The sequence below is a fragment of the Macaca nemestrina genome, chromosome 1, assembly GCF_043159975.1.
Source record: "Macaca nemestrina isolate mMacNem1 chromosome 1, mMacNem.hap1, whole genome shotgun sequence".
Lineage (NCBI taxonomy): Eukaryota > Metazoa > Chordata > Mammalia > Primates > Cercopithecidae > Macaca > Macaca nemestrina.
The window spans coordinates 157,789,971-157,805,236 of NC_092125.1; the positions used below are offsets into that span (position 1 = coordinate 157,789,971).

The 15,266-nt window shown below is 37.7% G+C and overlaps 1 protein-coding gene across 1 annotated transcript in view; it reads right to left on the reverse strand.

The window, feature by feature from the left end:
• Window positions 1–15,266, reverse strand: part of LOC105482664 (mutS homolog 4) — a 117,753-nt gene that overhangs the window by 101,839 nt on the left and 648 nt on the right. The window contains exons 2-3 of the mRNA XM_011742882.2: window positions 8,892–9,074; window positions 2,690–2,850 (exon numbers count right to left, since the gene is read on the reverse strand). Of these exons, the coding sequence (XP_011741184.2) occupies window positions 2,690–2,850; window positions 8,892–9,074 (344 nt within the window). The remainder of the gene's footprint in view (window positions 1–2,689; window positions 2,851–8,891; window positions 9,075–15,266) is intronic.

The following is a 15,266-nucleotide window of genomic DNA, read 5'->3' on the forward strand; positions in this document are numbered from 1 at the left end:
ACATGGTGAAACTCTGTCTCTACTAAAAATACAAAAATTAGGCAGGCATGGTGGTGTGCACCTGTAATCCCAGCTACTTGGGAGGCTGAGGCAGGAGAATTGCTTGAACCTAGGAGGCAGAGGTTGCAGTGAGTCAAGATTGTGCCACTGCACTTCAACCTGGGCGACAAAGTGAGACATTGTCTCAAAAAACAAAGGGTAACTATGGCAATACAATCAGTATGGCCACACTGGTACAGATTAAGTGTTGAAAAGTACGTAAACACAGATGAGAAACATCTGCCTTATGCCTTAGCTTTTCATAAAATAAGGTGTATTTCTTAGAACTATTCTAAACACAGAAATTCTCAATTTGTCTAACATTCCTGTTTTTTAAAAACTTTTTTCCTACTCTTTTGAAATTGTATAAAAGTATAAAACACCTACAGATGTAGTTAGTACGCAATACTAATATCATCAAGGTTGTTAAGAATAATAAAAAATTAATTATTAGGAAAGGGAAGTCTACATACTGGAGGACCATAAAGAGGAACTAAGGGAAGAGAAACAAAAAATAATGAAACACTAGAAATAAAACACTAGATCACATCTTCAAAATAATAATTAACTAGGCTCAATGGCTCATGCCTATAATTCTAGCACTTTGGGAACCTGAGAAGCAATTCAGCTTCTGAGGGGGCAGGATCACTTGAGTCTAGGAGTTTGAGACTAGCTTGGGTAAGAGAGCAAGACCTCATCTATACAAAAAAGAAATTTAAAAATCAGCTGTATGTGATGGTGTATGCCTGTGGTCCCTGCTACTCAAGAGGCTGATGTGGGAGGCTGCAGTGAGTCATGATCATACCACTGCACTTCAGCCTAGGCAAAAGAGCAAGACCTTTTAAAAATAAAATAAAATAATAATTGGATTAAATAACATAGAAATTAGGAGTAAACTACCTCTACCTGATAGATCACGCAAATTCCCATGACAATAGGCAAGCGGACCAAATGAATGATGAGTGATATAAAATGAAGGCAAAATAAGAAGTGAAGGCAAGAAGTTAAGAGGCTAAATTATGACTGATCTAAGATACTAGCTTTCGTTGCCTCTGAAAAAATATAGTTCAAATACAGTTTAGTGGGAATAACCCTTTGGAGTTAGCATTAGGACAGGTTTGGGCCATAATCCTGAAAGACACAATCTCAAAAGGCATAATCCTGAATGTCAAAATCCCAAAAGAGCAAAATCCTTGAAGTCTAAAAATCGCCAAAATCCCAATACCAAAAGACAGAAATCCCAAAAACACAGTTCTGGAAGAAATAACTTCAAAAACAATTTTAAAGACATTGAGTTGCATTTTTAAAAGGGGATTTATTTGAGAAACAAAAACACAACAGAACAATTCATAGACCACTTTACACAATAAAATAGGCAATAATAACATATATTTTTGAAAGCATAAACACTTAAGTGTACTAATGACAGTCACACAGGTATAATAACAGTTATGAGCAGACAAACTGTATTCACAAAAACATTAGTCAAAACATAGAAATTAGTCAAATAGCAAAATGTATAAATGCATATCACTGTGGTTGGTAATTGTCTGCACCAAGCTTCATAAATACAGTCATCTGAAATACCACCAGGGACAATCTAAGTCTTTTGATGAGCTAGATCAAAAACTTCTAGGGGTCACCACATACACAGTTGCCTGAAGAGCTGAGATTTCAAGAAATAAATTTTATCTTTCACAAATAAATGATGTACAAAAAGGACATGTCTTCATTTATCAAACAAATTTCAACATTTTTATGCATACACACAATGCTTATACACAGTCAATGCTATGATAATGAACTTCTGTGGAGTCAAATTTCTGATGTCCAAGGCAGCAGCAGAAGCGTCTGTCCCAGCTCTCAGAGAGAGACCAATTCAACTTCTGCATTTGCTCTCTCTAGGCCCTGGCCAATTGCAAAGTGGTCACCAAAACTGAGGGCAGATTTTCACCACCTAGTCCGCTCAGACTCACACACTAATCTCTGGAAACAACCTCACAGACATAGCCCAAATAATGCTTTACTAGGTATTTTTTACTAAAGTCAAGTTGTCACCTATACTTAAATCCACAAGTCCATCCCTTGCCAATTTAGCACCCCTATGCATCTCCTTAAACCATACCTAATTTCCAAATAAAGAAAATAACAAGGTAGTAGTTCTGCCTAATATGATGCGTCTAACATGATGCAACTATCTTGTGTACAACCAAAAACACATTAATCCCTTCCCTAGAATTAAGCTTTCAGGATTTCAGCATTAAGGATTTTGATCTTTCAAGATTTGAACATTGGGATTATGGCATTTGGGATTGTGTCTTTAAGGATTATGATCAATACCACATTATCACATGTATTACCTTTGGAATAAATCCAGAAATTATTAATTTGAAGATGTTAATTTTAGAAACTAATACTAACAATAGCTTATTCAAGTAACAGTAAAGCACATTCTTTTTGGACAAAATATATTTAAAAAATAAAAATCAGATACAAGACAATTTTATTTTAATTCCGAGTATTTACATTGACATAATGAATAACCTTTATTCTACCAAAAAGTAAACAAATTGGGAAGGCACTGACTTTAAAATCTAGATCTAGATATTGCCTAACAGAGCAGCCATTTTCTAGGATTATTAATACTTACCTTTGCATATGTTGTGTTGTCTGCAAACTGGGATAGTATAATTTGGGGGTTTTTTAAATCAATACTTGCCATTCCTATTTCACCTCTGGCAAGTCCTCTCCCTTCTACAACAGCTACAATAACTGATGGGCAGTGTGCAGAAATCGCAGATGAGGATGAAGCTGTAAATTTTTAAATAAAGAAAAGATATAAACATCGATAATAATCATTTCTATTTTTTATTTATTTATTTATTTTTTTGAGACGGAGTTTTGCTCTTGTTGCCTAGGCTGGAGTGCAATGGCGTGATGTCGACTCACCACAACCTACGCCTCCTGGATTCAAGTGATTCTCCTGCCTCAGCCTTCCAAGTGGCTGGGATTACAGGCATGCAACACCATGCCCGGCTAATTTTTGTATTTTCAGTAGAGACAGGGTTTCGCCATGATAGTCAGGCTGGTCTCAAACTTCTGACCTCAGGTAATCCACCCGCCTCGGCTTCCCAAAGTGCTGGGATTACAGGCATGAGCCACCACACCCAACCTGATAATAATCATTTCTCATTCTTTCACATAAGATCTTAAAGCATATCTAGTCTAGGACATGGCTACTGTATTAACAGACAAGGAAATAACCATTTTTTTCTCATCAAAAAATAACTTTTCATTACTAGACCAAATAAAAATGTTAATTCTCAGAGCATTTTGCCAAAAAGTGACTTCACAATTAGAAATAACAAATTTTAAATTGTCTTATTTTCTATTTTATTGGAATGGAGTCATAAAAGGACTTGGGTCAGAAAACAGATTATTTACCTTATTCTGTCATTTAAAAGCTATTTGGAGACTGGGTGTGGTGGCTCAACCCTGTAATCCCAGTACTTTGGGAAGCCGAGGTGGGTGGATCACCTGAGGTAAGGAGTTTGAGATCAGCCTGCCCAACATGGCAAAACCCCATTTCTACTAAAAATACAAAAATTAGCCAGGTGTGGTGGCGTGTGCCTGTAATCCCAGCTACTGGGGAGGATGAGGCAAGAGAATTGCTTGAAACTGGGAGGTGGAGTTTGCAGTGAGCTGAGATTGTGCCACTGCACTCCAGCCTGGGTGACAGAGTGAGACTCCATCTCAAAAAATAAAAAAATAAAATAAAAGCTATTTGGGACTGGGCATGGCAGCTCACCTGTAATCCTGGCACTTAGGAAGGCCAAAGTGGGAGGATTACTTGAGCCCAGGAGTTTGAGACCAACCTGGACAACATAACAAGATGTTAGCTCTAAAAAAAACCCTGAAAAATAGTTGAGTGTAGTGGCATGTATCTCCATGGTCCCAGTTACTGAGGAGGCTGAGATGGGAGGCTTGCTTGAGCCCAGGAGGTTGAGACTGCAGTGAGCTGCGTTCATGCCACTGCACTCCAGCCTGGGTGACAGAGCAAGAACTTCTCAAAAAAAAAAAACAAAAAAATTAAGCATTATATAACTATGAATTCCAATTATGAGATACCTGTGTAATGTGGAAATTAAAATTATAATAACATATCCAACATTTATTAAGTGCTTACTAAGTGTCAAGAATGTTCTAAGTTCTTTAATTAGTTTAACTCACATAATTATTACAACAATCCTATTAAATAGACACCATCATTTTTTCCACTTAGCTATAAGGAGACTGAGGCATCAATGTAACTGGTAGAGACAGCATTTGTACCCAGGCAGTCTAGTTCCAGAGCTGGTGCTATGAACCATTACATACATTACTGATTTTGAGATCTGTGCCTTACAAACTATGAATGCTCAGGTAAATTTTTTAAACTTTTAAAACTACCATTTCTTCATCTATAAACTAGAAATACCAAACTTTTTCACAAGATTATTATAAGAATTAATGTAATCATATAGAAGTGTTTTATAAAGTATATGAAATTACTCAAATATAGGGCATTATTAGCATATGAAAAAAGTCAGACTAAAAATTTATTTTTTCTTTTTTTTTTTTCCAGACCAAAAATTTCTAAAATTTTATTTTCAAAGATGCAAACTAGTCTTTTGTTCCCTTGTCAACCTTTTTACTAACTCCTTTTCCTCCCTCTTTTCCCTCCCTGACCTGGATTCATTTCTTCTTCCATTCTTCTATTACAATGCCCACAAAAAACTTAAGTATTTATGTTATCTGAGTCAACAGTAAACTTAGGGATTCACTTAAAAATCTATGTGTTCAGGTCTCAGAAACCTTTTCCCCATGAACGTTATGTTATAAATGGTGATTAAGTTTATATTAAACCTACAGAAGTCAGTTTAAGCTCTGTAATAGAGTATGACCTTCCTATTTTTAATTAGAAAATAAAAACCAAGTACCAGTTGAAATTCAGTACACAGAGAAGACATTTCCTAGAAGGTTTTAAAAGTACATTTATGCTGTTATCTCTCTGTTGTAAATAATACAATAATGAGCATCGTAATGCATAAAGGTTTTTTCTGGTTTTCTTATTATTTCCTTAAAATGCACCCTTAGAACTCAAATTACTGAAACAAAGCATATTTTTAAGGATCTCAGATATATTGCCAAATTTCTTTTGAGAACTAGACTAATTTTTAATTCCATCAATAGTGTATGAGGAAAGCCAATCTTACTGTATCCTCGTCATTACTAACTTCTAGAATTCATTATGACTATGATTATTGGCTAATTTAATGGACTGCCACTTAAATCTGTGTTTTTAAAAGTACTACTGAAACTGAACATAATTTAATATATCCATTGTTATCTATATTGTTTCCTTTTTAGAGATGTTTACATCATTTTATACAATGTTTACTAGGTCTTAAGGTTTTCCAGTATATTTTTATGGGAACTGTGTAAATCAATGACAGTAATTTACAGTTGCTACTAATCTTGATACTTTCGTTATCTCAAAAATTTCTATTTTTGCATAGACAATCTTTCTCTGTATAATTTCTTCCACTGCTTTTCTGCTAAGAAACTCCTCCTTCCTTGCTTGAGATATTCTATATTCATTACTATTTTCTTATATTTTTTGACTTTTTTTTTTTTTTTAAACAGTCTGGCTCTGTCACCCAGGCTGGAGTGCAATGGCATGAAATCATGGCACACTGCGCCTCAAACTCCTGAGGTCAAGTGGTCTTCCCATCTTAGCCTTCTGAGTAGCTAGAATGACAGTCATGCCACCACACCTGGCAAATTTTAATTTTTTTTGTAGAGACGAGGTCTCACTTGTTGACCATGCTGGACTGCCTTCAAGCAGTTCTCCCATCTTAGTTTCCCAGTGTTGGGATTATAGGCATGAGCCACCAAGTCCGGCCTGTTCATTTTGATCTCTCATCTGGGCAGAATTTTCAGCAGTACATTTGGTTGTTTACCATGTCTGGAATGAGAGATGGCCAGAAGTACAGATTTAGATTCATTTATAAGCAGTCGATAATGGTTTACCTAGATGGCTGGGACTTGGAAGAAATATGATTGACAGATTGGTGACAAGATCATTTGAGCATATAAATGGATCTCTAAGATTTAAAATATAAATCTTAAATTTAAAATTTAAAATATTTGTATCCCATGTGAATGTCTACCATCTATTGTAGAGGAAATTCTTAATCAAGAGGACAAAATAATGCAATCTATAGATACCAGTTAGCCTCTTATTTCAATTCTCCCTAAAGGATCTGTTGGTTCAGTATAACTATAATTTCAATCAAAACCTCAATGTGTTTTTTGGTGGAGCTTGAAAACTTGGCCCAAAATTGATATGGAAAAGCAAAGGGCCAAGAAGAACCAAGGCTACTCTAAAGAAAAATAAGGTAGCCTGTGGAGGGTAATGGTGGTAGGGCTGTCCTACAAAATATTAAGACTTATAATAAAGCTAAAGATGGTGTGATATTGGCACACAGCTAGACATAATGACCCATCGGAGTTAAAAAAGAACTGGAAACATAGAAATTAACAGAAAAGGCCAGGCGCAGTGGCTCATGTTTGTAATCCCAGCACTTTGGAAGGCTGAGGTGGGCGGATCACAAGGCCAGGAAATCGAGACTATCCTTGCTAACACGGTGAAACCCCATCTCTATTAAAAATACAAAAAATTAGCCGGGTATGGTGGCAGGTGCCTGTAGTCCCAGCTACTTGGGAGACAGAGCCAGGAAAATGGCGTGAACCTGGGAGGCGGAGCTTGCAGTGAGCCGAGATCGCACCACTGCACTCCAGCCTGGGTGACAAAGCGAGACTCCTTCTCAAAAAAAAAAAAAAAAAAAAAAAAATTTAGTATTCAGAATATATAGAGTATTGCTACAAATCCAGAAAAATAAGCCTAAAGAAAAATGAGTAAAACACATGAACATTAATTTCACAGAATATTATTAAAGATATATAGCCCAAAAGTACAGAAAAAGATAATCTCACTAGTAATTAGGAAAATGCAAACTCAGACTATAGGTAGTATTTAACTGTTAGGTTGAAAAATACTGAGTCTGACAATATCAAATGTTGAAGTGGACTCTTACACATTATTAATAGAGCATACCATAATAACCAATAAATTAACCAATAAAATTATGATTATGATTATTGGCTAATAATAATCTTATGATGATGATGATCATTAAATTGGCCAATAATCATAATAAATTTTAGAAGTTAGTAATGATGAGGATAGAGTAAGATTGGCTTTCCTTATACACTATTGATAGAATTAAAAATTGGCCCAGTTCTCGAAAGAAATTTGGCAATATATCTGAGATCCTTAAAACATGGTAATTTTGGCCAGGCATGGTGGCTCACAACTGTAATCCCAGTACTTTAGGAGGCCGAGGTGGGCAGATCACTTGTGGTCAGAAGTTCAAGATCAGCCTGGCCAACATGGCAAAACCCCATTTCTACTAAAAAAACAAAAATTAGCTGAGCATGGTGATGCACGCCTGTAATCCCAGCTACTTGGGAGGCTGAGGCAGGAGAATCACTTGAATCCAGGACGTGGATGTTGCAGCGAGCCGAGATGGCACCACTGCACTCCAGCCTGGACAACAGAATGAGGCTTCGTCTCAAAAACAAAACAAAAAATGGTAATTAAAAAAAATAATAAAAAAGGTAATTTCCCTAATTTCCCTATGTTTCAGTAATTTGACTTCTAAGGGTGCGCTTTAAGGAAATAATAAGAGACTCAGAAAAAAGCTTTATGCATTAGGATGCTCATTATTATGTTATTTACAACAGAGAGATAACAGCATAAACGTATTTTTAGAACTTTAGAGATGTCTTTTGTATGTCTGTTGAATTTCCACTGGAACTTGGTATTTATTTTCTCCTTAAAAATAAAAAGGTCAGGGTCAGGCACGGTGGCTCACACCTGTAATCCCAGCACTTTGGGAGGCCAAGGTGGGCGGATCATGAGGTGAGGAGTTCAAGACCAGCCTGACCAATATGATGAAACCCCATCTCTGTTAAAAATACAAAAGTTAGCCGGGCGTGGTGGCAAGCGCCTGTAGTCCCAGCTACTCAGGAGGCTGAGGCAGAAGAATCACTTGAACCTGGGAGGCAGACGTTGCAGTGAGCCGAGATCACACCATTGCACTCCAGCCTGGGTGACACAGCGAGATTCTGTCTCAAAAAATTAAAAAAAAAAAACAAAAAACAGAAGGTCATATTCTACTACAGTGCTAAAACTGACTTCTGTAGATCTAATATAAACTTAACCACCATTTATACATTGGTAGAACTACTTTAAAAAGTAATTTATCATTATCTTGTAAATATATGCATTTACATAACACACCCTGTAACCAAGAAATTCTGTTGTATATACCTTAGAAAACTGTTATACATGGAAACCTATTTTATCTATCTGCTCTTCAAGAAAATCTCACAGATTTAGATAAAAATTAAAATTTAAGTATAAAAAAACCACTCACTAGTAATATCAGGGTCAACTTTTAGATTTAAATGATATCACGTATAAAAGGGAGAGGTTTCTCTTTCTTGTGTGTTTTTTGTCAGAATGGTTAAAATAATGTAGACCTGCATTTATTACCAAACAATATCAGACACTATGTTGCCTTATTAATCTAGACTCAAATTTTGGATAGAGGTAAACTAATGTATTTATTTTTCATTCATATCAGTTATAGATAAATTCAAATGAACTCGATAACCCTAATTTATAATTTACAAAACTTTTAAGTTTCAAAAGATCATCTAGGTTCATCTTCCACTTATTTTACCTGAATATCCCATTTGTGGTGTCCAGCTCTTATAACTTGATCTCTGAGGATTTCCAGTAGACAATGGAGTTTTAAGTGTTTGAGGATAATTAGTATCTCGTGCAGAAGATGAGCTTGCACCAAAAGAAAAGTTTGATGCAACTGTGTTTTCTGCATAAGCTCTTTTGTTTCCAAAGTATGAACCTAAATTTGAAAAATTAACAGTCAATTCTTAAATATTTGAATTATGCAGTGATGTATTAATCATTATAATTTATACCATGTTCACTTTCTTCTTTTTCCCCTTTTTTTTTTTTGAGACAGTCTTGCTCTTGTCGCCCAGGCTGTAGTATAGTGGCATGATCTTGGCTCACTGCAACCTCCACCTCCTGAGTTCAAACAATCCTCCTGCCTCAGCCTCCCGAGTAGCTGGGATTACAGGCACCCGCCACCATGCCTGGCTAATTTTTGTATTTTTAGTAGAGACGGGGTTTCACCATGTTGGCTGGGCTGGTCTCAAATTCCTGACCTCATGATCCGCCCGCCTCGGCCTCCCAAAGTGCTGGGATTAGAGGCGTGAGCCACTGCACCCAGCCACTATGTTCACTTTCTATAAAACTTCATGTGAAAATGATTTTTAAAAATAAACAGATTATAACAAAATTAATGACATTATTGATAAATATATGAAAATATGCTAATATAGCTTTTGCCTCTACAAGTTCACTGCAACCACTCTGGCTAAAATCATAAATTACCCTTTAATCTTCAAATATACCAGATATGTTGCTAAGGTGTGAATATCTGTCCCCTCCAAAACTCACATTGAAATTTAATCCCCAGTGTGGCAGGAGAGAGGCGGGGCCTTTAAGAGGTGATGGGACATGAGGGCTCTGCCTTCATGAATGAATTAATCCATTCATGAGTTAATAGATTAATGGGTTATCACGAGAGTAGGACTGGTGGCTTTATAAGAAGAGGAAGAGAGACCTGAGTTACCATGCTCAGCTCCCTCTCCATGTGATGCCCTGTACCACTGCAGGACTCTACAGAGACTCCAACAGCACAAAGGCCCTCACTAAATGTGCCTCCTTTGACCTTGGACTTCCCAGCCTCCAGACTTCCAAGAAATATGTTTTCTTTCTTTATAAATCACCCAGTTTCAAGTATTCTGTTAAAAGCAACAGAAAATAGACTAAGACATATGTTTCATTTGTATAATAATTATTAGACCTCTTTTAACCTTCTCTTGTTAATGTCTTCATTGAAATTCTCTCCCCCATGCAAATGGCATTGTAGAGTTTTAGACTCAACTGGCTTCAGTTCCTTATTTAGGTACTTATCTACTGATGTAAGATATTACCTGTTTTACAGGATTGTCATAAAATTTTTAAATAATGTACATAAACAACCTAGCATAGCCTCTTGGCACACAGAAGTTCTAAAATAAAATTTAAAATGTTTGGGCTCTGTTCTCCTATTCTCTTTGATTTCCACAACTCTCTATCTTGAATTCTCTTTAAACCACTTTTAGTTTCTTTTGCCATCTCCTTTTTCCTCTGCCTCTTAACTGTTGGCCTCCAGGGCTCTATACTTTTAAGCTTTCCCTCACAAATCAACATTATACATCTCCAGACATATCTCTCCTCTTTGTTTGTATTAAAATCTATTTTCTGACAACTCTCAAGCCTTCGTATATAGCTGTAACTACTCTCTTAAACTGTAAACCAGTGGTTGCTAAACTTTTAATTTTTCCTTTTTGTCTCTGTGTGAGATTCTCGTTCTATAGCTTAGGCTGAAATGCAGTGGTGCAATCTTGGTTAAATGCAGTCTTGAACTGCTGGGCTCAAGCAATCCTCCTACCTCACCCTCCCAAGTAGCTGGGACTATAAGCTCATGCCACCATGCCAGGCTAATTTTTTGTATTTTTGTAGAGATGGGGTTTTGGCATGTTTCCTAGGCTGGTCTCAAACTCCTGGGCTCAAGTGATCTTCCCACCTCAGCCTCGCAAAATGCTGGGATTATAATCGGGAGCCACTGTGCCCAGTCTATTTTACTGTCTTATAAAGACAAGGTCTCACTTTGTCGCCCAGACTGGAGTGCAGTAGTGTGATCACAGCTCACTGCAGCCTCAAGCTCATGGGCTCAAGTAACCTCCTGCCTCAGCCTCTTGAGGAACTATGGACTATAGATGCACCTCACCACACACAGCTAATTTTTTTTTTTTTTAATAGAGATGGGGTCTTGCTACGTTGCCCAGGCTGATCTCAAACTCCTGGCCTCAAGCAATCCTCCCACTTCAGCCTCCCAAAGCACTGAGATTACAAGCATGAGCCACCATGCCTCAGCATAAACTTTTTTTTTTTTTTTTTTTTTTTTTAGGTGGAGTTTCACTCTTGTTGCCCAGGCTGGAGTGCAATGGCGCAATCTCAGCTCACTGCAGCCTCTGCCTCCCAGATTCAAGCGATTCTCCTGCCTCAGCCTCCCAAGTAACTGGTATTATAGGTGTGCACAACCACACTTGGCTGGTTTTCTCCTTTTTTTTTTGTATCTTTAATAGAGGCAGGGTTTTGTCATGTTGGCCAGGCTGGTCTCAGGTGATCCGCCCACCTTAGCCTCCCAAAGTGCTGGGATTACAGGCATAAGCCACCATGCCCAGCCCATAAACTTTTAAATAAAGGCCAGATGGCAAATATTTTAGGCTTTGTGGGCCATATAATCACTGTAACAATTACTCAGCTCTGACACTATCATAGAAAAGCAGTCATAGATAATACATAAATAAATGAGAATGGCTATATTTCAATTAAAATGGCTTTATTTCTATATACTGAATTCTAAATTTCATATAATTTTAATATCACAAAATATTCTTTTGATTTTTTAATGCTTCAAAAGTGCAAAAACCATTCTCAGCTCTATACCTGCATTGTTCAATAAAGTGGCACATGTGAGTATTTAACTAAATCAAAATTAAACACAATTTAAATTCTGTTCCTCAGTCACACTAGCAACATTTTCAAATGCTCAAAAGCCACATATGGCTACTAGTTAACATATCGGACAGCATTAGTATGAAACGTTTCTATTATCACAGAATATTCTATCAGATGATGTAGCTCTAGAACACTATATCTATCTCTTGGGCATAAACCTTTAGATATCTTCCCAGCATTCTAAATGTCCAGAAGTGAACTCTATCTTTCCCTCAAAATTAATTCTTTATTACCAGTGTGGTCAGTTGTACCAGCTTGTCCCTTGTCACTCAAGTCATAAGCTTAGGAGACATTCTCAGCTCCTCCTTCATCAACCCTAACATTCAGTGACTGAGTCCTAGAATTCTTTTTTTTAACATCACTAAAATTTAAAGCCCTCTCTACTCCTCCCAGCCCATTTTAAGCCTGAATCTTCTTTGGTCCTCGTGCAAGTCTCCTACTTCTTCTCCTTGCTTCCAGTATTACACCTCTCTAATCTATTCTTCGAATCATCACCAGTAATCTTTCTGAAAAACAAATCTGATCAGTATCTCTCTTTCTTACAATTCCCATGTGTCTCCCCATACTCACCATACGGTAAAATATAACTTCATTATATGGGTTCCAGCAGGAATTAATGATACACTCAAACTGGGATAATTTGATAAAGAGAATATTTGCAAAGGTGTGGACAGGGTGTAGGGGTGTTATCATAAAGAACCAGCATAAAATGTGCTCCATTAGCATTCTTAGGCTTTAGGGAGCTAAGGAAGAGTGGTTGCCAGAAACTGGAGATAGGGAAACTGGAGATGGAGAAGGCTGTTTCTTGTTCTCAGACTACTTTTAGACTATATGCCCTTTCTTGAAACTCATTCACTTGTCTTAATTCTCCTCCTACTTCCTTGACCTCTATTTTGCTATATAATCTTCATATTCCCCGCTCTGGTCCCAACATACTGGTAACTTTCAAATCCATATTTCCCTCAAGTTTCTCTCTTCTTAGCCCTAGTTTCCTATATTCAATTATTTTAATATAAATATATGGATATCCCACAGGCTCTTCACACTCAGCATGTCCATAGCAGAACTCATCATCTTCCCTCTAAAAGTTGCTTTGCCTACAAAATTCCCAGTATCAGAAACTACTACTACCATCTATCCAGTCATCAAAACCAGAGACCTCGTGTTGAACATGGGGGTCTCTGGGCAAAATTTGTCTCCCAGATCTAATTCTCACAACTATATCTACATCCAAGTTTATCTACATAGATCACTCTCCTGCTCTAGCCAAGCAAAATTATTTGCAGTTTTACATGAATCTTCTTTTCCTTTGCATGTGTTTTTCTCAAGAATGCACTCCAGCTTCTCTCCTCTTTCCCTTTGGCTGGCATTCTTCTTTGTACTTATTCTTCAAGACCAGTTCAAGGTGCACTTACTCTGTTAAACGTCTTTTCCCACTTTTGTCCCCATACTTTAATTATCAATACCTCAAAAATTGTAAATACCTCAAATACAGTTATCTCTTAAATGTGTATTTGTTGATTTTTAAGTCTGTCTTCTCTACTGAACCTTAAGTTCCTTGAGAGCGCAGATTATTATCCCCAGCTGCTAACATAATTTGGACCTTTGTTCACCTATTTGGGCCTTGGTTCTATCTGTAAAACAGGAACAAAAAAATCTACTCTGCAGAATTATTGTGAGGATCAAAGATACCATCTGCCTAGTAAGAAGCCAGAACAAAGAAGGTATATATAAATTAGTGAATGTTATCATTACTGATAAAATAAGTGGGTGACAAAGCATCTGATGAAGAGAGGGATTAGATTGACAATGTGAACATGCATGTTGCTTTAGAGGAATTGCAAGTAGCTCAGCTTTGTTAGAAAGCAGGATAAATATTAAGAAATGATGGGGGATAAATCTGTAAAGATGAGACACTGATCCTAATTGCTTTGGCTATCCTTCAAAAGAGTTTGATCTTTTACCTGCAGATACAGGTCTACTGATTCAAGTGGCAAGGGACATGAGAAGATCATTTTCAACATAAGTAAGTGGTACAGTAAGTAAGCTAGAAGGACGGCAGAACACTTAGGAGTTTGAGGGCTAGGTGCAGTGGCTCATGCCTGTAATCCCAGCATTTTGGGAGGCTGAGGCAGGAGGATCGCTTGAGCCTAGAAGTTCGAGACCAGTCTGGGCAATGTAGGAAGACACTGTCTCTATAAAAAAAATTTTAAAAATTGCCGTCTGTAGGGGCATACACCTTGGTCCCAGCTACTCGGGAGGCTGAGGTGGGAGGATCACTTAAGCCCAGGAATTTGAGGCTGCAGTAAGTCATGATCATGCCACTGCACTCCAGCCTGTGCAACAGAGCAAGACTCTGTCTCAAAAAAAAAAAAAAAAAAAAAAAAAAGCAGAGAGGAATTTCATTAATCGTATAGTGAGTTTGAGGTATCCATTAGTCCATCAATAAAAACTTCAGAAGACAGTCTGAAATAAGTCTGGAGTGTAGATGAGATCTGAGTTGTGGAGTTATTCACATCTAGGTAGAAGTGGCCTAGGAAGAAAAAAGCTTTAATGACACGCCCATAATTTGGGAACAAAGGTGAGCATAGCAATTCTCTAGGAGGTAGCAGAAAAACAGGGGCAAGTGGAATCAAGGAAGCCAAATTAAGAGAGTTTAAGAGAAGACCAGTCAAATAGGCCAGGCAGTGGTGGCTCATGCCTGTAATCCCGATGCTTGGGGAGAGCAAGGCAGGAGGAGCACTTGAGGCCAGGAGTTTGAGACCAGCCTGGGCAACATAGCGAGACTGTTTCTAAAAATAAAGAAATTAAGAACATTAAATGCAGCAGAAAGGTCACATGAGATGAACTGAAAAATGACCACTGGAGTTGGTATTTGTTACTTTACCATTGTGTTGCAATCGTGTGTGAAAAATGGTGATGCTTTGTCATGAATAGAGACTAGTAAAATAATAAATGATTTGAAGGACATGCATCTTTTTTGTTTGTTTGTTTTGAGTCAGGGTCTCACTGTGTCACCCAGGCTGAAATGCAGTGGCGCGATCTCGGCTCACGGCAGCCTCGACTTCCTGGACTCGCCATCCTCCCACCTCGGCCTCCTGAGTAGCTAGGACCACAGTCATGCGCCACCACACCCAGATAATTTTTGTATTTTTAGTAGAGATGGGGGATGGGGTTGGAAGGTTCACCATGTTGGCCAGGCTGGTGTAGAAAGAACTCCCGGCCTCAAGTGATCCGTCCACCTCGGCTTCCCAAAGTGTTGGGATTACAGGCGTCAGCCACCGCCCAGCCCACATCTTTTAATACTAAACGTATTATTTTCCTGAATTAGATGAAATGTTCAATTTATTCTATTTTATCCCACCCTAGCAGGATTTGGAGAATTAAATTCAGCAGTCAA